At 40.8% G+C, this 25,327-nt stretch overlaps 1 protein-coding gene across 1 annotated transcript; it reads right to left on the bottom strand.

Moving 5' to 3' along the window:
* Positions 1 to 13,311: 13,311 nt before the first annotated feature.
* On the bottom strand, positions 13,312 to 21,789 carry LOC108438137 (C-type lectin domain family 4 member K-like). The gene is made up of 5 exons (XM_037532890.1): positions 21,625 to 21,789; positions 16,231 to 17,163; positions 14,066 to 14,208; positions 13,871 to 13,977; positions 13,312 to 13,771 (listed from the first exon to the last, which is right to left on the bottom strand). The coding sequence occupies exons 1-5, from the start codon at positions 21,749 to 21,751 to the stop codon at positions 13,612 to 13,614; spliced, it is 1,470 nt and encodes a 489-aa protein (XP_037388787.1). The 5' UTR covers positions 21,752 to 21,789; the 3' UTR covers positions 13,312 to 13,611.
* Between the last annotated feature and the right edge of the window lie 3,538 nt (positions 21,790 to 25,327).

Below are 25,327 nucleotides of genomic sequence, written 5' to 3'. Positions count from 1 at the left end.
TCATGAAAATCTGAGGGTCAAATGGCAAATTCCTGAGAGGTGTTGTATTGGGGGGTGTTAATCTGACAGATTTACCCCTTTTACTCCAGCCTTGCAGGAGCCAAAAGGCCCCTAAATTCAGTTTGTTGATAAGTTAGGTGAACACTTGAAGTCAAGCTTCGGCCAGCATTCACAATATCTTCCCTCACTCGGTTTGATGGTCATTACCAGGAACTTCAGACCACCGATACGATGGTGGCTGTGGACAGTAAGGGTTATCAGGCACAAACACTAATGCAGTCAAGTCAACGCGGTTATCTAGATATCACAAGTGAGAGGAAGAAAGGTGTATGGTTAGGACCTATGGTTGTTTGCAGCATTCTTTTCCTGCAATACTATGAGGGTCAGTTTTTTATGGTCCTCCTCCAGAGGGTTAGAAGAGCTGTTGGGCTCATGTTTCTTTTGTCTGACAAACTTGAGGATTTTGTTAGACCAAGTGCCTAATCTATTCTGCAGGGCTTGGGTACGTCTGACGTAGGAGAGCATTATAGCAACTGTCAGAAGGTACCCTAGACCTACAGTGGCAACTAACAAAGTGTCTGGAGTGAACCATGAGTAAGCAATAGGTTGGCTCGGCCAAGGTTTTTGAAAGGCAATTTCGTCTCAAGCACGTTGTTGATGGGGGTGAGGTCGATGACACGTGTGCCCTCGCATTGAATTCAGACCAAGGTATCATGGTCTAGTTCTAGAGGGCTCTTGGCAAAGAGATCTGGAATTTCTACTTCGCTTTCATACTGATCGGGGCTTAAATGGTACAGAGCTAAATCTCCCACATGAAAGATGGCATTCTTGGGCACGTTGACCCAGAAGGTATGGTTAGGGAGGGGGACCCGATCAGAAGTGTCATGCTGATCATACGTTAACATTGCATCCTCAGCAGGTGTACTGACTAGCCAATGGTTACCCACAATTTCTGCTTGAGTATCGTTCAACATGTGACTCGGTGTGACTGAAACTGGGCACTGAGTATCCCTCATCAGGGGCCTAAGGCCACATATACCACCTACCATGTCACAAATAAAAGGTTTACTGGGGCCGAGATAATGAATGTCTTTGGTTAAGGTACACGTGTAAGTTAGGGACCAGATATAGGTTGGGATTGTCATCATGATAGGCTACAAGGGGTGGAGTCTGCACCTGGACATGTTTCTTTCTGCCAGAATCCTACATTAAACCACATTTTTTAGCCAGTAGATATTCTCGGATGTGATTTTCAGCAAATTAACCAAAAAAGCTAATTCCCTCTCTTGGGAATTATCATAAATTAATTCCGTGAGAACATCCTGTCGTGAGAACATCCTGCACCATGGTTAAAGGAACCAAGTAAGGAGGAATTCTCCCCATGGCTAAGCCATCTATTGACGACCCAATTTCCTGCAGCATATGACATTAACATGTTTACAAGTTGGATGTGGGCCTGGTCAACCTGAATCATGGAAATGAGTGTGTTTACTTTCAGTATGATAGATAGATAGATAGATAGATAGATAGATAGATAGATAGATAGATAGATAGATAGATAGATAGATAGATAGATAGACTTTATTGATCCCAAAGGAAATTTAGGCATCCAGCAGCAACAACACAATACAGTAAGAAACATATTCAACATCTATTAAACACAGAAGAATAGAAAATATATAAGGGTATAAAAACTTTCTGTACAAGGTAAAGAACTATCTGTAGATGGAGCAGTGCAGTAGATTTTGCTAACAGCCAATAAATAAATTCATAGAGCCAAGTGCAAGGTGCAAACGACATTGGTTATAAAAGTGACTGATGTGCCATAGAATTATTAATATGTACATGTAAAAAATATAGTTCTGTAAAGTGAATATATGAATGCCACACCATGAGTAAATGTACTTGAGTGTAAGAGAGGTTGGGGAAGTGTAATTGTGAATAAATAATTAAACGGTTGAGTAGTTGAATAATGTCCATGTAGTGTGACTGGGTTAAACTCAGTCAGCAGCAGCATCCCGTCCCCGATGGGAGGAATTGAAGAGTCTGATGGCTCTCGGAATGAATGATCTTCTGAGTCTGTCTGTTGTGCAGCTCTGTGACAGCAGTCTGCCACTGAACACAATCCTCTGCTTCATGATGATGGTGTGAAGTGGGTGACTATCATTGTTCATGATAGAAAGCAGTTTATCCAAAGTCCTCCTATCTGCTTTTGTAACCAGAGAGTCCAGCTCCACTCCCACCACTGCCCCGGCCCTCCTGACCAGCTTGTCCAGCCTTGATGCATCTCTTCATGTTGCCTCCCCAGCAAACCACAGCGTAGAAGAGAATGCTGGCCACGATTGAGTGGTAGAACATCTGCAGAAGCTTCTTAGAGATGTTAAAGGACCGCAGTCTCCTCAGGAAATAGAGCCGACTCTGTCCTTTCCTGTACAGGGTGTCCGTGTTTGTTGACCAGTCCAGTTTGTTGTCCAGATGCAGACCAAGGTACTTGTAGGTCTTGACCGTCTCCACATCAACCCCCTCAATGGAGACTGGCTGCAGGGGTAGTCCAGACCTACGGAAGTCCACCACCAACTCCTTGGTCTTGGATATGTTCAACTGCAGTTGGTTCAGTCGACACCAAGCAACAAATTCCTCCACCTGTCTCCTGTACTCCTCCTCCTGACCACCCTTGACACATCCAGCGATGGCAGTGTCATCCGAGAATTTCTGCAGATGGCACATCTCAGAGTTGTACTGGAAGTCTGATGTGTAGAGAGTGAAGAGGAAGGGGGAGAGCACAGTCCCCTGTGGTGCTTTAGTGCTGCTGACAACAGCTTCAGATGTACCGTCAGTCAGCCTCACGTACTGTGGTCTGCAGGTGAGATAGTCGGTGATCCAATGCACCAGGTGAGGATCCACCTGCATCTTCACCAGCTTGTCTCTGAGAAGTGGGGGCTGGATGGTATTAAAAGCACTGGAGAAAAAAAAAAAAACATGATTCTCACAGCACTATTCCCCTTGTCCAGATGAGAGTAGGTTCGGTGGAGGAGGTAGGTGATGGCGTCCTCGACACCAATCCTCTCCCGATAGGCAAACTGGAGAGGGTCCAGTGCATGCTGTACCTGGGGTCTGAGAAGAGGGAGAAGCAGTCGCTCCATGGTCTTCATAATGTGGGACATCAACGCAACTGGCCTGTAGTCGTTGAGCTCACTGGGGTGAGGTTTCTTGGGAACAGGGACCAGGCATGAGGTTTTCCACAGCGTGGGAACCCTCCCCAGCTGCAGGCTCATGTTGAGGATGTTCGACAAGTTCAGAGGCGCAAGCCTTAAGAAGTCTCGGGCTCACCTTGTCAGGTCCAGCTGTCTTCCTTGAGCGATGGTCTTGTTCAAGGCAGTACTGTGAGCATTAAGCACCAGGATCGTGCCATGTACGGTCTGGCCAATAGGCTGTAGTTGTTCTTCCTGGGTGTTAAACTTGGTTTGTACGTTGGGAAGTTCAGCCTATAAGCATTCACGGCAGAGGTTCCGATACCTATCAGGGAGCCGACGGCAGCGGCCAGGACCCCCCACAACGAATCGTTTGGGCCTCGTACCCAATCCTTGCAATTCCGATTGCGTGATTGTGAACTTCTGCAGCTGATGTAACAAGTGATATCTGCCTTGGCATGCCTGATTGTCCATCTGGCTCTAGCCCACCCTGTCTGTTTGGCTGTTATTACCATATTTTTCCTACATACCTCTCTGGGGTTTAACCTGACAAACACCCTCTGTGTATGCTGGAGACAGTTAGTGACCAACAGTCCAGGTGTAACGGAAAGTGAAGAGGCAGACACATGTGCTGAGATAAGCGAGATTTATTAAGGGTAAATCCAAAATCAGGGTCATAACGGTTCAAAGTCAGATGGCCAACACTGATATATCGGGGCAGACATGACAGACAAACCAGAACAAGCAGAGCAGAGCAGAACAGAACATCCATCACAGCAGATAATAGTTCAGACAAACAAAGACCAGCACTAGACTAATGAAAACACAGGGTTTAAATACAAGAGGGCTAATGAGGGTTCACAAGACACAGGTGGAAACACAGGTGAGAATAATCAGGGGAGGAGTCACCAAAACAATGGGCCGGACTAGGAAGCCAAAACAAATGCACATGGAAGAGCAAAACACAACACTAACACATGGACAGGACTGGGAGGGGTCAATCGTGACTCCATGCTGATCTTTCACAACAATCCCTGAGCTTGGTCCTTGCTCAACAAGGTCTAGCAGGCTGATGGCTGTTGTGGGGCCGACAATCAGGAGCGCGAGCAGCCAGGTCATCCTAGTAAGAGAGATGCACATAATTAGAATTCTGTCCCTAATCCAAATTTTGCTTAATTTTGAGACATTTGGTGAATCACCCCCACTAGGGTAGCTTCTGATCTGAGTGGAAGGTGCAGGGCAGAAGGCTTATTGCTGCTTATAAACAAGATACTTAGGTGATGTCAAATGACTATCTCTATCAGCGTTTCGATATCTATGGCAATTATGTAAAGACTAAACTGAAATAAATTGACTGGGCTTGGTTATGCGGCTACTGACAACTACAACCCTTGGGAGTGGCCTTTGTCAGTTACTTTTATGAACTAGTGGGGGTGCCGATGACCCTGACAAGTCCCACAGGGATTTTGTATGGTTTGATTTGGTTGCAGTGGACCCCTTTGCAAACTTGTTCTCTCTGACTCCTACTAAACTGGATCTGATATGATTTGTCCATGATTGCATGTGGGCCTGACTAGTGAGGCACCAGTTTGCAAGCTAGCATTTTAGTCTTGTTCTGCAGGACTCTGGTGGATGGAGCAAAGGTGTAGTACCACACCTTGTCTCCACCTTGAAGCTCATCATAAGAAGCTTTCAACAGTGTGTTCAGGCGGCCTCATCATCTATATTAATGAGAGTGCATTAGAGACTGTCCTATGATCTCACTAAAGAAATGAGATTAAGACAGATAAGAGCTTGTGTGCTGCGTTTACAAGTCACGTGGTTGTTGTATATGCAGAGGAATATCACATGGTTAGAGTGTGAATTCAATACAGCACAAACTTTCATGCAAACCAGCTAACTAAACTATAAAAATGTTGCTTTGTTTGGAATGCAAGAGTTTAGAAAAAGCTGTTGGATGTTTATCTAAGATCAAAAATGTCTTTAGCTAATTTTCTTCTCTGTGTTTGGTGGCCATCTTTTGTGATAATGTAACTCTTAATATGCTCATTAAGATCATTTATCTTGCCACTGTATCTGTAGCTACAACCCCACAGGTGGATGTAGACCAAGCAAAGTAGACCAGAATGACCACGAAAAAGATGAAAAGATATGAGGACAACATGGATACAACCTCTAGAAAACCCTTTGATAAGAAGATTATCTTGATTGGTGGACTGGATCCATATAACCTACATATTTAGTTTAGAATATCCGAAATGAGATTTTACAAAATCCAATAAAAATGGATACCAAAACTGCCAAAGCTCTTAAATAGTGAACTAAGCTGGAGCTGACTTCTAATCCACCAACTTCTTACTTGAATTTCATTATTTTGCTTAACTTGAAGAGGAAGCCAAAGTAGCTTGGATTTGTTTTAAAGTCTACAGACCAATGCAGGAGAGAGACAAACCCTCGCACAGAGGATGCTTTAATCAAAAGAGAACTTTATTGACTAAATGTGACACTATAATTAGATAACTGCATTAATAAACAAAAGAAAAGAAATAAACTGACCAAAGGAATGGCTCAGGTAGCGTAACATAATACTCAGTTTAAAATGGTATGGAAAGGTGAGTTGGGGCGCTTCTTGGGATAGCAACACAAAAGATAAGGGTAAAAGAGTCTTTGTAGAACTTAACCTAAACTAATGTATTGAGAAGATAATTCTTACTGAATAAAATAGTGTTGAACCTTGTCTGCACAAATGAAAGATAGCCAGCCTTACTTTGAAGTCGCAGAGCCGAGATGGGTCGTGTGAGAACTGGCTGGAGCTCACACATTGGCTTTCCACAGCTGGCCCTGGAGTCTTGGTGGAGCTTCGTACAGGCCTCTCTGGACAGCAAGCTCAAACTGACTTGGGGCTAGCAGCATTCCGGTTTTCCCCGGTGGTTGGTCCCTCCTATTGGGGTGGAGCAAATGTGTTGATAGGTTCTCTTACCTAACAGGTAATTAGCTATTCCTAGTTCTCTATTCTGATTGGTGGCAGTTACTAGGTGATGAGCGTTTTCTGTGAGCGCTTTCCCAGGAAACTCCTTTCTTTTGTCCCCTTTTAGGTTTAAACAGTTTTACTTCGATTCTACAGCTAAGGTGGTGAGAGAAACTAGCAAGAATGTGTTGGGTGTTTCATCTGGTCAGAGGAAAGAAGACAAGGAAAGTTGGTGGTGGAATGAGGAAGTCCAGGAGAGTATTCAGAAGAAGAAGGCAGCTAAGAAAAAGTGGGACAACGGGGGGAGAGATAGTGGATCAGGAAGTGCAGAGAATTAGTAAGGTGGAAGTGAGGGCAGCTTTAAAAAGGATGAAGAATGGAAAGGCAGTTGGTTCAGATGACATACCTGTGGAGGTATGGAGATATTTAGGAGAGAAGGCAGTGGACTTTTTAACCAGGTTGTTTAACAAAATCCTGGAGAGTGAGAGGATGCCTGATGAGTGGAGAAGCAGTGTACTGGTCCCCCAATGGTGATATGCAGAGCTGCAGTAACTACAGAGGTATAAAGTTGATGAGACACACCATGAAGGTATGGGAAAGAGTTGTTGAAGCAAGGCTAAGGTGAGCGGTCCAGATCAGTGAGCAGCAGTTTGGTTTCATGCCCAGAAAGAGTACCACAGATGCAATTTTTGCGTTGAGAGTGTTGGTAGAGAAGTACAGAGGGAGGTCAGAAGGTCAGAAGGAGCTACATTGTGTCTTTGTGGATCTAGAGAAGGCATATGATAGGGTGCCAAGACAGGAACTGTGGTACTGTATGAGGAAGTCAGGTGTAGCTGAAAAGTATGTTAGGGTGGTGCAGGACATGTATGAGGATAGTGAGACAGTGGCGAGATGTGCAGTAGGAGTGACAAATGGTTTCAAGGTGAAGGTAGGGTTACATCAGGGATCAGCTTTGAGCCCCTTCTTGTTTGCAATGGTGATGGACAGGTTGACAGATGAGGTCAGACAGGAGGCTCCATGGACCATGATGTTTGCAGATGACATTGTAATCTGTGGTGAGAGTAGAGAGCAGGTGGAAGAGAATCTGGAGAGGTGGAGGTTTGCACTGGAGAGGAGAGGAATGAAGGTCAGTAGAGATAAGACGGAATACATGTGTGTGAATGAGAGGGAGGCAGGTGGAAAGGTGAAGATTGAAGGAGTAGAGGTCGTAAAGGTGGATGACTTCAAATATCTTGGGTCAACCATCCAGAGCAATGGACAGTGTAGAAAAGAAGTGAAGAAGAGGGTGCAGGCAGGATGGAGTGGGTGGAGACGGATGTCAGGGCTGATGTGTGACAGAAGGATAGCAGCAAGAGTGAAAGGGAAGGTTTACAAGACAGTAGTGCGTCCTGCTATGATGTATGGTTTGGAGACTGTGGCTCTATCTAAAAGACAGGAGGCTGAGCTGGAGGTGGCGGAGATGAAGATGCTGAGATTTTCGTTGGGAGTGACAAGGATGGACAAGATTAGAAATGAGCAGATCAGAGGGACAGTGAAGGTGGAGCAGTTTCGAGATAAAGCCAGAGAGGCCAGGTTGAGATGGTTTGGACATGTGTTGAGGAAGAATAGTGGATATATTGGGCAAAGAATGTTGGAGATGGAGCTGCCGGGTAGAAGGAGAAGAGGTAGACCTCAGAGGAGGTTTATGGATGTAGTGAAGGTGGACATGGAGATGGTTGGTGTGAAAGTAGAGGAGGTAATGGATAGGGCAAGATGGAGGCAGATGATCTGCTGTGGCGACCCCTAAAGGGAGCAGCCGAAAGAAGAAGAAAAGAAGTTTTACTTCGATTAGACTTTTGGAGCATTTCATTACGTTGTGAAAATCAACAAAAGACAAACCTAACATTTGTGTCAGTATGCAGTTTTATCCACATTACCTGAAAACGCTTTGGTAAAGGCAGAAATACCCCTATAGTAAACCCTTAGGATGTCATGACCGGAAGATTTAACACAGTAAAATCATTACTTCTATGGAATAAAATCCAGTAACCAAAAGGAGTAAAATAGAAGGCTAAATAAACCAAGTAACAAAGAATTTGGATGCATGCTTAATGTTCTAAAATCACTACTTTAAAATGGTTATTTCAGTAACTTTCAGACGGTTCTTACACATTCTTTACATCTAGAAAGAGAATACAAAAAATTTTAATACTTTGAGTATGAAATACAAGCATCACCACTTGTGAATCAGATGCAGTTAATAGTCAAACATGTATATAAATTAGTTTTCATGGAGTCTTTGTTGACTTAAGTTTTTATGGTGGTGCTGTGGCAGTTCTCGTTTTCACCCCTGTGGGGTGCTGTAGGTTAATGCTTAAGATCCTAAGGGAACTTGGATAATTTGATTTTCGGTCCAACTTGTCGTATCCAATTCGTTCTTGGTATGTATCGTTTAGTTAAAAGAGCTCTTATGAATGGTTGCAGTTTGGAGTGGATATATACCATAGAAATACTTTTTGTCACTTAAAGAAAGAGTTGTCCAAAAGACCTGGGGCCATATGGTGAATTCCAGAGAGGTGTTGTGTTGCACCCCCCCAGCACTCGCTACTGAAGCTTGAAAAAGATAATTTTATGGTTTTTGTACCTCTTGGTCAGCTATAATGTGGGATACTGTTAAACTCCTGCCAGCTGCTTCTACCACATCACTGTCCTCAAAGCACACAAACTCTCCAGGTGCCCTCTAGTGGTATCTCCTAGCAGCTCTAGCTTTTATTATAGACAAACAGCTTCTGTTTTACAAACCGGATACTTTTTTGCTTACTTGTTCTGTATTAGTGACTGCAAGGAGAGTCACACAGAATTGAATATTTTATATATAAAGACTGTAATGATTTCCAGAATATTATAAACTTTTATTTTCAGTCATTGAGTATGTTATCCTCATTGTTATCCTTCATTTTCTTTCATCTGTGTTCCTGTATTTAATCTATCTATTTTATCTTAAACATTACAGTTCATGTGTGAGGCCTGTTTATGGCCTGTGTCACCCAAATAACATGTGCCATTCTGGTTCATTTTGCACCATGATTTGGTCAAATATGCTACCAAGACAGCTTTTATGCCTCTACATGTTTGTTTTTTAAATGCCTCAGAAAAGTCAGTAACAGGACGTTTTTCCTCCATCTTCTCAACCTTTTCTGTCAGGGTAATCCTTGCCTTTTGCAAGGTGTCTGAACTTGTGATGTATCTATAACAAATATCAAAATGCCTAATAATTCATGATCAAAGATGGTAATATACTTTTTTACAAGCATTTTTTTCTTTTACTTAATAGAGAACAATGTAGTTAATAATGTAACTTTACTGGGTAAATTCTTAACAACACGTTTCCCAATTTTAGGCTTATATACACTTAGTAAAATCAACTAGTTGGGCTAACTGTTATTAAAAGGACTGTTTTATTTATAAGCCTAGAGCTACATTATAAGGAAATGTAGGCTAGGACTGAGGCTATACCAGTTGGTAAATACAGATCTGTCTCTGTATCTCGGATCCAGGAGACTTGTAACTGAGTGTAGAGCCTCTTTCTCAAACGTACTAAATCTTGTGCTGTCTGCATCCAGAGGGGTGTTTTTTAAGCGTTTTTATACTTAATTAAAGCAGAACTTCTTTAAAGAGAATGTGCTTGAGGACAGTGACACCAGAGGCAGATGAAGATCACCTCAAACGGCAAGCAAACTCTTAACTAACTAAAATGTTAAGTTCCTTCTGATTTGTACAGTTTGTTGAAGTTATTTCACAGTTTTCCTCCTGCTAGCAGGTGCGTCCCCGACAGTGTGTTGTGATATGAGACCTTCATACACAACTAGGTTTAATTAGTGAGCATCACATCCTAAACTGTGGAGCAAATCCTTCATGACAAATATAATCATTATTAATGATCAATAAGGATAAGTCACCCAAAGTGATGAATTCAACTAATATCTCCGTGATTGCTTTTGCATTGGCATTTGTCACATCTATGTAATGCATCTTCTACAGATTGTTACTGATGTCCCCGGTTAAGTGTGCAAATAAAGCAGTACCTAAATGAACCTTATGAATAACTACATATCTAAAATGTTCTTCAAAGAAAAGGTGTTTTTGATTTTATTCATTATTGTTATGTGTAATACCTTTTACCTGCTAATTTTTAAAGGGAAAAGGGGTTAAAATCTATCTTTATTAAAACATCACTTTTGTACGTTAAAGGCTGCAATACTCTGGCCACCAGAGGGAGACGATGTGCACCTCCCAGGGCCTATCAAGCCCCAAGTCCTACACCTGGGCAGAGGACATCATAAGGGCAGAGAAAGAGACACACATTGCAGTGTCTTTGTCTCAGTTTGAGTTGACAGAAGCAGCCAGTAACTTGGGTAAGAGGGCTGAGAGCTTTGCACTCGCCCTGACTTCCCGAGTTGCTCCAGCCGCCTCTCAAGGTTCTTTTCTAAAAAAGAAATAAAAAGAACATGAAGGAATCCTCTTCTCTTCTGTTTTGGTTTTGTTTCTGTTGGGAAAGTCATTTGTCACTTTAGTTTTATTAAGTTCTATCTCTACTTCTGAGAAAGCCGGTTTACCCCTGGCGTCACTTGTGCTCTGTTCCTGATGAAACCAAAACTGGTGAGTTTAGAATTTGGATATTTTGCCACCTTCAGCTTCAGAAGTGTAGTGGTAGAGTACTCAGACAGCTGGCTTTGATCCCCAGCCGCATCACTAGTTTGCTTTACTTTGAGCTCATCCTTTTCCGTTGTACTTTAGCTGAGCACATGGGTCCTGGCTCCCTAAAAGCTCATCTGGTAGGCCTCTGGGATATAACTCGGAGGGTCTTGGTTTGCATTCTTCTGACTGGTGAGCCGTCCTTGTTACAATAGCAGCATACAGGCTTCTGAAAGTTATATGGTACCACTGAAGTAACCTACACAGAATTCAAACGAATCTTGAATCTACAGTACTGTAAAAAAATATTTGTCCCCTTCCCAGTGTCTTCCATTTTTTGCATTTGTGACAACTGAATGTGTCAGGTCTTTTAATATTAGACAAATAAATACACATGCTGTTTTTAAATGATGTGAAACAAAGTCACAAAAATCTGCCAGTATGGAAAAAGGTTGTAAAGCCATTGTAAAGTCTCTGGGACTCCAGAGAACAACAGTGAGAGCCATTATCCACAAATGAAGAAAACTTGAAACAGTGGTGAATCTTCCCAGGAGTGGCCAGTCCACCTAAATTTCATCAAGAGCACATCAACAACTCTTCTAGGAGGTCACCAAAGAACACAGATGAAAGAACTGCAGGCCTCACTTGCTTCAGATAAGGTCAATGTATATGTATTTGATTCCACAATAAGTTAGACACCGGCAAAAATGGCATCCACTGCTGACCAGGCTCATCCTGCATTTGCCTGAAGTCATCCAGATGACCCCCAAGACATTTGGAGTAATATTCTATGGACTGACAAGTCAAAGGTACATCATTTTGGAAGATATGAGTCCCATTATATCTGGAGTTAAACCAACACCGCTTACCATCAGAACATCATACCTAAAGTCAAACATGGTGGTGGTAGTGTGCTGGTCTCGGGCTGCTTTGCTTCTGCAGAACCTGGATGACTCATCATAATTGATAGAACCATGAATTCTGCTCTCTATCAGAAAATCCTGAAGGAGAATGACCACCTGTCAGTTTGTAACCTAAAGCTCAAGTGCAGTTGGGTTATGCAGCAGGACAATGGTGCAAAGCATGCAAGCAAGTCCAGCTCTGAATGGCTAAAAATGACCAAAATTAAGGTTTTTGGAGTGGCCTGACTTTAATCCCATTGAGATGTTTAAACAGAGAGTTCATGCTCAAAAACGTTCAATGTAGCAGAATTAAAATCTTAAACATTAAAAGAAGTGTGGGCCAAAATTCCTCCACAGTGATGAAAAAGACTCAGTGCAAGTTATTGCAAACACTTCGTTGCAGTTATTCCTCTCAAAGGTGTCACAACCAGATATTTGGCTTAGGGGGCAATTACTTTTTCATATGGGTGATATAGGTTTTGAATAAATCTTTGATCTTTCCATTTATTGACGATGATCTGCATTTTGTGTTTACTTGTGTTGATTTTAATCTTATATTAAAATTTGTCCTGAAATATTTAAATGTGACAAATTAGCTAGAAAAGTAGAACAGAAAATTCTTTTTCACAAAATGTGCATTAACACAGCAGCCAGACCACCACCTTTTCCCTGGATCCTAGCTAGATAAGTAGTAGGTAGCATTAGATTGAGATGGAGGTAATCTCCAGGTTTCTGTCATGACTCAGAAAGAAAAACATGTCAAAGCTTTTCTGGACAATAAGGTCATTTATTAAAGAAGCTTTGTCCATTACAGCACGACAGTTAAGCAATACAAGTTTGAGTCTGTTGCACGTTCTGAAGTTGACTGGGGTGGGCTGTGAAGAGGAGCAAGACAGAGCGAAGGGCATCAACGTTGATTGTTTGGTGGTCCCATCCATTTGTCCAGAGGGCAGGGCTAGTGGAGTCCGATGTATAGCAGAAAGTGAGTCGAGTCCTGTAGGAGTGGTGGATACGGCAAGTGACCGGCATAACGTATGTCCCGAGGATATGCCAGACTTGTCAGACAGTAATTAAGGGCTCAGGACTTAGCAAAGGATTAATTTCTTGAATACATTCAAATAAAAGTAAAAAGTTTAATATTATTTTTGCACTTGACTCTGGACTCTGTACTTGGTCTTTTATCTTGGTAAAATATTGATAAGTACAGTGCTGCACAAACAGGCTTCCAGTGTGAAATATAAGAATTCCAATATGTTCTACATATTTTGCTGTCCATGTAGGTTAAATTAACAACTTTTCTCACAGATACCTACAAATTTAATTTCATGGTGATTACAGTGATTACAGTGAAATCTGCAGATAAAGAAAGCCTGACTTCCAGCAAACCCGATGAAGTAGCTAACAAACACAAATTGGCTTCCAAGCAGTAATGTTACCTGTCTGCTGATTGAAGCTTTGTGTATATATACACTTGTGCTTTGTGTTTATTCATTGCATTACTGATTTAATATATTCACTGTTCTTATTTGAATAAACAGCTCCTGGACTGTTTGGTAATGCAAAAAACAGTCTACTCTCAGTTCTGGAAGCTTTTTTTATTCGTCTTTTTTATTTAATGAAACTTTTGACATTAACATTCACTTTTACATCAGTATTGTTGCTAAAATAGGCTTCAGCACAAGTTTATGCTCTATAAACGCCACATTCTACGTCTCATCTTGAGCACCCTTGCTTATGCCATGCCAGCCATCAAAAACACTGAGTCAATGGGCAATAAGCAATGTTTAAAATGCCTGTGACATTTACAGAGCTTTAAGAACTGAAAGCATTTGAAGCACAAACAAGTTTTTTTTTCAATTTCTACTGGTCATGTTCACTAAAATTCAGTTAAACTTTTCTCACAGAGTCCAACTACAGGATGATCACAGGGATAATCAGCCCAGGTTGATACACGTTCAGATACAGCACCTTTATAGCCAGTTATAGCACAGTCCTCATTTCTATCATAATCATTGGGTTCCCCTGTCCACCAGAACCTGAAACAGAATCAAATTATCTTCACTATTACAGCTCTAGACCTTCTTAGAGAGTGAATAACTGCATCATGAACAGAGTTCAGTTAAGTGGTCTCTTACGCAGTGGTCAGTCCTGAGTTGTCCACCCATTTCCAGACCCCTTCTTTCTCCGTGTCCGTCAGACCAATCCAAGCTTCAGAGCTGCCAAATGCTTTGGTGATGAACTCCTGACATGGTACATATGGCACAATGTGAATATATACAGCTGAAGAACAGTAGTATCTCTCTCTCTCTCTCTCTCTCTCTCTCTCTCACCTGTTCTTCTCTGCTGTTTATGATCAGCAGGTCTGCTCCTCTCTCTGTGCAGAACTGTCTGCCTTCACTCCAGCTCTTCTTCTCAGTAGAAAAGAAATAAACTTTGTTTCCAAAGTACACCCATCCTTGCTGGTTATATGTTTCTGTTAAAAGAGTAAGACACAATGCTCAGTGTATCTCCACATGATGTGCGTTTATAAATGTAGAACACTGTTTTAAAAACAGTTAAATGTCGTATGTGTACAGTAAAGACATGCAAGGACATGCAAATCCAGACTCTCCAACCAAGTCTTTAATAATGTAACGTGGGGCGAGGTTGAGGCGGACGCATGTGTGGAGACAAGCGAGATTTATTATGGGCAAATCCAGGGTCATGGTCAATACGGTCCAGGTTCAAATAGCCAATACAGAGAGCAGGAGGGACAGACATGACATAATGAACACAGGCTAAACACAGAGAACTAATAGCAAAAGTACAACTCAAACAAGCGTAAACATCCAAACAACAATTCAAACAAAGACTAGCAGTAGACTAAGGAAAACACAGGGCTTAAATACAAGAGGGCTAACGAGGGTTCACAAGACACAGGTGGAAAACACAGGTGGGAACAATCAGGGGCGGAGTAACCAAACAAGGGGCTGGACTGGGATCAAAACAAAAAAATTAAAACTGTTTTGAGTTAACTTGAAAATACTCCATGAAACTGTAGGATTATTATTTACATAAATTTGTTTCAAATTTTTATAATTTAAATTAATTTAGGGAACTTAAGATGTTTAGTTATTTATATTTTAACATGGCTGATATTACATCGCTACAAAAGTATTTTATTATTGACATTGTTCATTTTTAGATGCTGTGGCTAGGGATGGATCAATAGAGGGGTAAAACATGCCAGCTGCTACTGCCCTGCTGAAAAAAGACAGCACAGATGTTGGTCTGGTGCTGGTTTAGCTAGTCAGCCATCATGGCCCACCTGCCACCACAATTCTCCAGCCCCCATAATATGATACAAATGACCTTTTTTCATCTGAAAAAAGTGAGGAAACCAACAAAACCAACCAAACAAAAAACTAATTATTATTGTGCTATTTCACAATGTTGCTGTTGGGTCTGTAACTGGTCTATAATCATGCAGTTGCTATTGGTCTGTAACTGGTCTCTCTCTATAATCTGGCTGTTGTTACTCGTCTATCTTGTCTCCTATAATCACACTGTTGTTATGGGTCTGTAACTCTTTATAGTCCTTCTTTATAATCAGGGTGTTTTAACTGGTCTGTAATTAGTCTGTCTGTACAATCAGATTGTGGTTACTGGTATGTAACTGGTCTTTCTCCGCAGCCAGGCTTACATAACTTGCTCCTAACTGTTCAATAGTCAGGCTATTACAGTTGATCTGTAGTGGAGGAGCCTCTGAAAGACACAGTAGGTTATTCTTCTGGTCATAAGCAAAATGAGAAAGTAAAATATTCAGTCAGTACCTACAGTGTTTAAGGAAAGCTTAGCAGACTCAGAGTAATGGCAAGAACATAAATACTGTGTGTAAATGAAAAATACTTTAGAATATTTGGCATTTTTCAGGAATATAGTTCAATTTCTGTCCCATTAACCTTTTAAAAGTCTTGAAGTGATTTTTTTTTTTATTTTAATTAAAGTGTTGGGATCTGTATTTTAACATAAAATGATTACAGAATTTAAATGATCACAAAAACACAAATCGTCTGTAACTCCCTTTAATATGGTGATTTTGAGCTGTTCTACCTTATTGACATTAGACTCCTCTAGAAAACGGAACTCCAATGTTCCGTCATTTTTGGTTGGAAATTGTCTTAATTTAGCAGACTGTGATATAAAAATCAAACATTTTCTTGTGTTTTATCAAATTTTCTAAGAAAATAATGAATTCAGTTGACACAGGCTTTAAAATGTCATTTATATTGCCCTGAAATGGGTAAGAAGGTTTCAAAGAATGCTATACATCTCAGAAGAACAGCTTATATATCTGATTTTACAGCCTGAGGTGGTTTTCTGAAGGTTAAGCACTGTGACTAATACTTTGTCAAAAAAAAGGAGATTTGTAAAAGTTGAATGTTAAATTATATTCATTATGCCTTCTTTTAGCCATCCATGGTTATTCTGTGGAATTTTAAAATATTTTTCTTACCTAAAACGGTTAACATGTTCTGAAGCCCATCTTTCTCATTCTTCAACTGGTCCTTCTCGTTTGTAACATTACTGTAACTGGTCTGTAACTGGTCTCTCTCAATAGCCAGGATGGTGTAGCTGGTTTGTAACTGGTCTCTCTCTATAGTCAGGTTGGTGTTTTTGGTCTGTAACTGGTCTCTTTCTATAGTCATGTTGGTGTAACTGGTCTGTAACTGATCTCTCTCTATAGTCAGGTTGGTGTAACTGGTCTGTAACTGGTCTCTCTCTATAGTCAGGTTGGTGTTTTTGGTCTGTAACTGGTCTCTTTCTATAGTCAGGTTGGAGTAACTGGTCTGTAACTGGTCTTTCTCTATAGTCAGGTTGGTGTAACTGGTCTGTAACTGGTCTTTCTCTATAGTCAGGTTGGTGTAACTAGTCTGTAACTGGTCTCTCTCTATAGTCAGGTTGGTGTTTTTGGTCTGTAACTGGTCTCTCTCCATAGTCAGGTTAGTGTAACTGGTCTGTAACTGGTCTCTCTCTATAGTCAGGTTGGTGTACCTGGTCTGTAACTGGTCTCTCTCTACAGTCAGGTTGGTGTTTTTGGTCTGTAACTGGTCTCTCTCTATAGCCAGTCCATCTTTCTCTTTCTTTAACTGGTCCCTCTCTGTTTTCATGCTGTTGTAGCTGGTCTGTAACTGGTCTCTATCTGTTGATAATTTGTTGTAACTGGTCTGTAGCACATCTTTCTCTCTAGCAAGGTTTTCATGAGTGGTCTGTAGTCCCTCTTTCTCCACAGTCAGGTTGTTATAGCTCTGCTGTCGTTGGTCTCTCTGAGTAGCCAGGTGCTTAAACTTCACACACATCACTGTGATGGCAGTCAGCAGGAGAACACACAGGATCCCCAGACACACTGCAGCCAGTCTGTAGTATCTGCTTCCTGCAGTGTCACGTCCTAAAAGGGAATAGAGACAGAGACAGATACTTTAGCCAGATTTTTTTAAACTTCAGACAGATACTTTTTATTTGTGTATTTATTAACAGCAATTAGGATTCCAGGTGTAGGTAGTGTATTTGCCCTTCTTTTCTTTTTTTGACCCGTTACCATCCCAGGCTTATTACAAACTAAAGCTTGCTATTAAATAGCTACAGGATGCAAAATTGTTGAGCTATCCATAGTTTATATAAATGTGTAATAAAATATTGGGCCTGCAGGTGGGCCCATGTGCTGTTAAGGGCTTAACTTTTGTGTCTTTCTTTTGTTTCTAATACACTGCCTTCCCAAAGAATAATCTAAAACAGGTGTACATGTAACCCACTCAAAATATTAATAATCAAATAAGTTGTAATCCACTCTAAAAAAAAATAAAAAATAAATAATTATTAACCTCCCCAGAAAATTATAGTAAACTACATTAATTAAAAAAAAAGAAAAGAAAAAGAAATAGATGAATAATAATTATAAATAAATAAATAAAAGGAAAAGATTATGGGGGTAGTTTATGCTGTTGCACCGCGCTGCAGCACATGCTCAGTGAGTACGGGGTGAACCCAGCAGATTGGAGGGAGAGTAGAGAGCTCGTCAGCCAAAACACAGTTTTCATCCATATAAACTCACTAATACCCTGATTTTATGCTAGGTAAGCATGTTAAAGTATATTTGGTACAGTATTTTGGAAGTTCTATAACTTTTAAACGGTACTGTTATGCTGTTTTATCAAGGTTGCTAGCGGCAGTGCGGGCTGCTGCTTCGTTGGCTGTAGGCTAAGCTGCTAACAGACATGTTGGTAATTTGTGCAGAAGTTATATGTTAATGTTAATAATGCACAGTGTTAGTCGTAAAATAATGAATATTTCTTGGTTATTGCTCATGCATATATCTGAGATATGTGTATTTTTTGGAGAATTTGGTAAATAAGCACATTACAATGTAAGCTAGCGATGTTTTTTTTGTATTTGTTCATATCGCTTTATGCTGTTAACAGTTAAGAGTCTGTACTGTACGATTTATTGTACTAATGTGTTTGGTGATTTAGCTGTATGTTTATTAAGTAGTGTAAAGCAGTTCGGTCGTGAAGTTTTACGCTGTTGCACCGCGCTGCAGCACATGCTCAGTGAGTACGGGGTGAACCCAGCAGATTGGAGGGAGAGTAGAGAGCTCGTCAGCCAAAACACAGTTTTCATCCATATAAACTCACTAATACCCTGATTTTATGCTAGATGGGAGAGATCTTGCTCTGTGGGACTACTGTGCTGTGCCCTATGATGATGATCGACTGCTGATGCCATGCAAACGGACCCGTGAGGATTTGTTGCTGTTTTTTTTTTCTTCAAGATTTTTTTTACCTGCAGGTGAAATTTTTTTTTGAACAGAAAGGCCTAAAGACTATTTTTTTTTTGTATTTCGGTATAAAGGGACTGTATTAAGGTGAACCCCACCCACATTGACGTTCAATTCATTGCATTTGTACATTGAAAGTAAAAACAAAAGTTCCTACCACGGTATGCTTGGGCCTGATATTTCTTTATTCAGACTCTACGGTAGTACATTGCTATCGGACCCACATAAAACAAATTCTCGTTAATCCCTTATTGTATATACAAGGTGGTTTAGACCTTGTGTACTAGGTTACATACACACTTCTAATAAAGGATGAGCAGGACTGGCTCAGGGACCTGGCCTGGCTTGAGGACCCAGAATGAGAAAGAGACAGGAGACATAGACCAGACACAGAACAGAACAGGTACACGAGCAAGGCACCTAATTCAAATGGTTCATCAGCTATCATATACACTCACCTGCCACTTTATTAGGTACAATTATTAGGACAACACATCAACTCATTCAGACGACAGCCATGATTATGAAGACATCTATGACAATGAAGATGTCCCAGAGACGAGTGTGACCAGAAGCTGTAAAGAAACTGCGACCTCAGGTACACACACACACACCTGCCACTTTATTAGGTATACCTGTTCAGTCGCTTATTAACACAAATAGCTAATCAGCCAATCACATGGCTGCAACTCAATTAATTTAGGCATGTAGAGGTGGTCCAGACAACTTGCTGAAGTGCAGACCGAGCATCAGAATAGGGAAGAAAGGGGATTTAAGTGATTTTGAACGTGGCGTGGTTGTTGGTGCCAGACGGGCTGGTCTGAGTATTTCAGAAACTGCTGATCTGCTGGGATTTTCACACACAACCATCTCTAGGGTTTACAGAGAACGGTCTGAAAAAGAGAAAATATCCAGTGAGCGGCAGTTGTGTGGACGAAAATGCCTCGTTGATGTGAGAGGTCAGAGCAGAACGGGCAGACTGGTTCGAGAGGCAACAGTAACTCAAATAACCAACCAAAATCTCTGAGGAATGTTTCCAACACCTTGTTCAAAGTATGCCATGAAGAATTAAGGCAGTTCTGAAGGTAAAAGGGGGTCCAACCTAATAAAGTGGCCAGTGAGTGTATATCATATAGACTTTTGTTTACTCTATAGCAAAATGATCATGATACAAGTTTGATTCCTAGTTGCTTGGGTAATAAACACATCAGTATTAGCTAGTTATTTAGTTACTTGGTTCCCAGCAAAACTAGCATATGCTGTGTTCTGGGTGCTGGTATGATCAATCATCCGTATCAACCAGCTGTATTGTATTACTGTTTTGTAATATATTTTCAATAGATGAAAATATTTAATGGGCAAATATGTTTGGTGTGATTTACTGCCTACTTCATTCAGTTATGCTGACACTGTGAAACTGAGCTAAATCCAGAACTTCCTACATTTTCTGAGATACCAAATGAGAAGTGAAACATCTGTCCCACAATTAACTTATGATGTGCACCAAATGCTTAACAAGCCATTGTATAAAACTCTGGTCATGTCCACACTTGTTTAAAACACCAACCTGATACTGTGCTTCTGTTTTTTGCCTGCTGCTTTCTGTTTCTGTCAGGCAGTGCCAGCACATCTGTCAACTGTCACAGACAAACTTAATAAGACGAGTCAAAAAAGAAAAAAACAGCTGACAACATAAAATGACAAAAATCCAAAAATGAACACAACTTCATCAGACACATGATAACTGAAATAATCAGTTATTGCAAAAACAGGTACATGCATAAAAAAAAACAAACAAAAAAAACCTTTATATAAATCTTAAATTTAGAAATCATTTGTTTTAGGGAGTTTCTGTTAAATTTAAAGGGAGGACCTGGTGTTATACTTGGCAGAAACTGGCTATAAGCTGAGTAGGGTGGCATCTCACCCAGAACAGTTTTATATATTAAGAATTTTATAATTAAGACTGTAAACCAGTATATATTGCAGCAAGTGTGTGAATTAACCAGAGAGTAAAGAGAACAATAATGTTCTGAAAAGGGCATTTGTTACAGGTAACAGAATGATAAAGATTATCAAGCTACGCAAATTCATGTCAGTCTGCAAACTGCATCACCATAATCAAGCAGATGAAAAACCTTTGAACGGTCCTGGCAGTACGAGCGGAAGAGGAACAATTTCCATGTAAAAAAACAAGCTGACCTTTGACTGTAACTTGTCAAACTACTTACAAAGAACTGTCCAGCCAAATGCCTGGAAATTTACAGCACTGTGTGAAAGTTTTAGGCATCTAAGCAAATTTTTTAACAATTTACCTCAGCAGTGAGTTGATCACGATATACATTAGAATAAAGTCGTATTCATAATTCAAATAAACATAGAAACAAATAAAAAGTAACAAGAATTTCTTGGGTCCATATTTTTCCTTGACACCTTCACAGCCGCCACAGAGACGGTTTTGTTGATGGTTAATATCATCAATTATATCATGAGCATAATTTAGTGAAGCACTGATTGGTCAAACCAGGAGCTGCTTTTTAGCTACATATAATACTGGGCTTCCTCGAGGAGACGTTTGAAAATGGTTAAACACACTGACACACAAACACACAAATATTAACACTTTTCTCAGCAAATAAACACAAATAAATAGATTTTGAAAATGTGTCTTGGGTGCCTAAGACTTTCCAGGATAGGTCCCTCATTTGTAATGAATACAAAAGTAGAAACCAGTCATGGCACTGACTGAACCACACAATCTTTTTCATTGAAATGTTTAATGACAATTTAAGTTTGGCAAAGGCATTCTGAACCTGGAGAAAGCCATCCTGTAGTGTTAACAACACAAATTCAGGGTAAGAACAAGTAGCATATAAGAAATTAAAGAAGGAAAGCACCAGCAGCAAGATGAATATTATGAATATATATTTAATAACAATGTAAGACTTAATATTGACCCTTGCAGGACACCAGACGGGACAGAGAAAGCATTTTCTAGCTACATGCTGTGACCCCAGAGAAAGAGCCAAGCTAAAGTATGATCTGAATGTGTTGGCATGTGTATTTATACTGCACCTGGGCTCTTGAGTTCCTGATAGGAGGCTGTGGTCCTGTTATTTTCCCAAATGTAGTCAGAGTTATCTGAATCAAATTTCTCATACCTAATACTGGATTTTGCTCTCTTATACTCATTCATCTCCATTTTGTTGTCTTCTTTAATCTGGGCCTTGCAGTCAAGTGTGTGGCTCTGATAGATGTCAGGAAAACAGAACAACCCCCTTTTTCCACAGAAATCACATGGTGCCGTCATAAGTTTCAGTAGGTTTCTTCCTCATGTATGCCCCCTCCCTTTACTTCTTATCTCTTCATAAATAAGTATGTTGGCCTGTGGTGGCCAAATTATTTGCATACAACTGTAGCAAACACATACATATACACTATATTGCCAAAAGTATTTACTCACCCATCCAAATCATTGAATTCAGGTGTTCCAATCACTTCCATGGCCACAGGTGTATAAAACCAAGCCCCTAGGCCTGCAGACTGCTTCTACACACATTAGTGAAAGAATGGGTCACTCTCAGGAGCTCGGTGAATTCCAGTCAAATTCAAAATGAGTGAATATTTGCAAAAAACAATAAAGTTTATCTGTTTGAACATTAAATATCTTGTCTTTGTAGTGTATTCAATTCAATATAGGTTGAAAAGGATTTGCAAATCACCATATTCTGTTTTTATTTTTAAAACACGTAAAACACGCAATGTCCCAACTTCATTGGAATTGGGGTTGTATTATTAAGGGCCCTTAATAGCCTAGCAACTGTAACTATGCCCACAATTCCGCTGAGAAAACTTTAAAATATGCAGTAACGTTTTTGTAATCTGGGACCATATTGCAGAAACGTCTTAACTGTGAAATTTTATCTGTTTAGTCACCATGAGAACTTCAGTTAGGGCTGAATTTAGGACGGAAGCTATTACAGAACAACAGTACGGTATTTCGTACACTGCTCACAGGTATGCCATCACTGTGCCCATCAATGTGGATATATGATTAAATGCAGCTATAGCCTGATAATTTCAATTAGATTTATAGCTTAAATTCTGGACATTTAAGTCTCAAACCCAATTTTCACTGCAGTGTAAGCAAAGCACTCTGAATAGCACATTGAACCACCTGACCAACAACCAGCCCACCTACCCAGCCTATAGACTTAAGAAGAGGGCCCGCAGAGGTAGTGTAGTACCAGTATTAGGAAACGACATGGTCCCTTATTTATACTGAGTTAAGCAATTTAGGATTTTCACATTTAGTTTTTTTAAAATGTATTAAACTCAGTTCTGTTGAACTGAACCTGAAAGGGAACCAGCTACTTTTTATAATAGAAGTTCTCTTTCTGGTCCTCTTTAGCACTGATAATATACTGATAAGTATATTATACTGTTTGTTGGCATTACATAAAAGCAATAAATGACTCAAGGCCATGCATTACAGTGATTTCACCACAAATATGGAATTTAAACCCATGCGGTTTGCATATCAAGCCACACCTTCTCACAATGGTCAATCACTGTAAAACATGGCTTCTTGTGGCATCCATCCATCCATCCATTTTCTAAGCCGCTTCTCCGTCAGGGTCGCGGGGGGTGCTGGAGCCTATCCCAGCAGTCTTCGGGCGAAAGGCACGATACACCCTGGACAGGTCGCCAGTCCATACTTTAAAACTTCTCATCTTTAAATGAATTCTCAATAATCAATATTATTAACTGTTTTTAATGTTAACTTCTTGACATAAACAAACAAATAAATGTATTATCAGGTTACTGAATTCCATTAGTTACAGGAAAAAAAGACAGCAATCAAATGACAGAAAGCTTCAGGCACATGTACAGACCCTGGAGAGCTTGAGCTCCTGATCATTTACATTTACCTTTACAGCATTATCCAGAGTGACTTACAAGAAGTGCTTTGTCTGTCTAGAGAAAGTATCTTTGCTAGTTACCAATAGGTTAGAGAAAGAGACAGTCCTGAGCTCAGGTACTGCTAAATCTGCTGCCTGCAGCTATAGGAAGCCAGTGAAGGGACAGCAGCAGTTGGGTGACATGGCTGAACTTGGGCAGATTGAAGACGAGCCGTGCTGCTGCATTCTGGTTGAGTGGCAGAGGCTTGATGGCCTGCATGGGAAGACCAGCCAAGAGTGAGTGGCAGTAGTCAAGCTTTGAGATGACAAGAGACTGCACTAGCACCTGGGCGGTGAGGAAGGTTCGGATCCTATGGATGTTGTACAGGAGAAATCTGCATGACCGAGTTAGGTTCATGATGTGAGTCGAGAACGATAAACGGCCATCCAGAGTCACACCAAGACTTCTTGCTTCTACAGACGGAACAATTTGAGAGTTCTCGAATGAGATGGCAAGATCATGAAAACGACCTGTAGTTGCAGGGATGACTATCAGCTCAGTCTTGCTAGGATTGAGCTTCAGGTCGTGAGCTGCCATCCGTGAAGAGATCCATTGCCCTCTGATTGCACAAGTGCCATCTTATTGGTCTGCATGATAAAGTATTTTATAGAGCTTCCTTCATTCTTCAAGCAGTAAGGCTCAGTTTCATCCCAGGAATAGAGCCTGTGGGCCAGTGCTCCATCCTGTGCTTTTCCACAGTAACTCGTCCCGGGAATACTCGTAGACCTGAAAGAGTTGTTGGCTGTGGTTGAAAGCCCCTCTTAACCTGGTAGACTTTGTAGCTGCTTTGAGCCAACCCAAGTAACTTCATAGCTACAGTATAGCATAGCTATATTGGCAGGCCAGGGATCTCTTGTAACCTGGAAACAGTCCTAAGCCACAAAGGAAAAGTCCCTGTCAGCCTGGTAGGTCTCATCGCCGTTGCGTAGCATTGCTCTTGCGGCTAGCCCAGGTAGTTTTGCAGCTGTAGTGAAGCAGAGCTCAAGCGGTTGTTCTAGAAAGCCTTGTGCCTCTTGTTCTGGTAGGCTCTATAGCAGTAGCGTCACTCGAGCAGCCAACCCGCACACATTCTTAGGTGTGGTGATGCATAGGTTACACTGCTGGCCTGGGAAGACATGTAGCCAGAGTGATTAGCCGCACAGCTTGTTGACCTTGTAACTAGAGTGCAGCACTGCTCCAATGGCCAGCGCAGATAGCTTTGCTGTTTCAGTGTAGTGTAGCTTATGCACCCAGCATGGGAAGGCTCAAAATTAAAGAGTCCTTAGTTAAATTTCATCTTAGCATTCTCCTCAAAAATCTGAGTATCTGAATCAGCATATAAACAGCAATGGGTGCCAGTTTGTAACTGCTACACTATTTAAGGTGGAATGGAAATTTGAATAAAGAGCTAACATCAGCCTCAAGAGATTAGTGTAGGAACTTCAGCGCAACAGTGTGAATATAGTTTTGGCTGACACAACAGGCAGTGTTCTACATTCATTTTTTTTACTTCACTGTAATTACATATTTTTTTGCTTTTCTATGTAGCACTCTTCATTATATGGAGATGGACAGCAGCAGCAAGAACTACAAAAAAAGGCAACAAAAAAAAAAACAAAAGGCGATACAGAGAAGACAAAAATGAAAAAGCTTTTTAAAGAGGATGAGGACATATCCAAGTAGGTGGTCCACGGGAAATGCATCATGTAATTCCCAGTCTTAAAAAAAAAAGGCCCACTCTGGCCCTGTATAAAAGAACACACCATACGAAGAGGAAGTGCAGACTTCCCTTTGTAAGTAACTGTCCCCTTTCTAAGTAACTAGGCTATAATACTGT

The sequence above is a fragment of the Pygocentrus nattereri genome, chromosome 22 (genome assembly GCF_015220715.1).
Source record: "Pygocentrus nattereri isolate fPygNat1 chromosome 22, fPygNat1.pri, whole genome shotgun sequence".
Classification (NCBI taxonomy): domain Eukaryota; kingdom Metazoa; phylum Chordata; class Actinopteri; order Characiformes; family Serrasalmidae; genus Pygocentrus; species Pygocentrus nattereri.
Note: the sequence above shows the minus strand (reverse complement) of the source record. Positions and strands in the feature narration are given on the sequence as shown.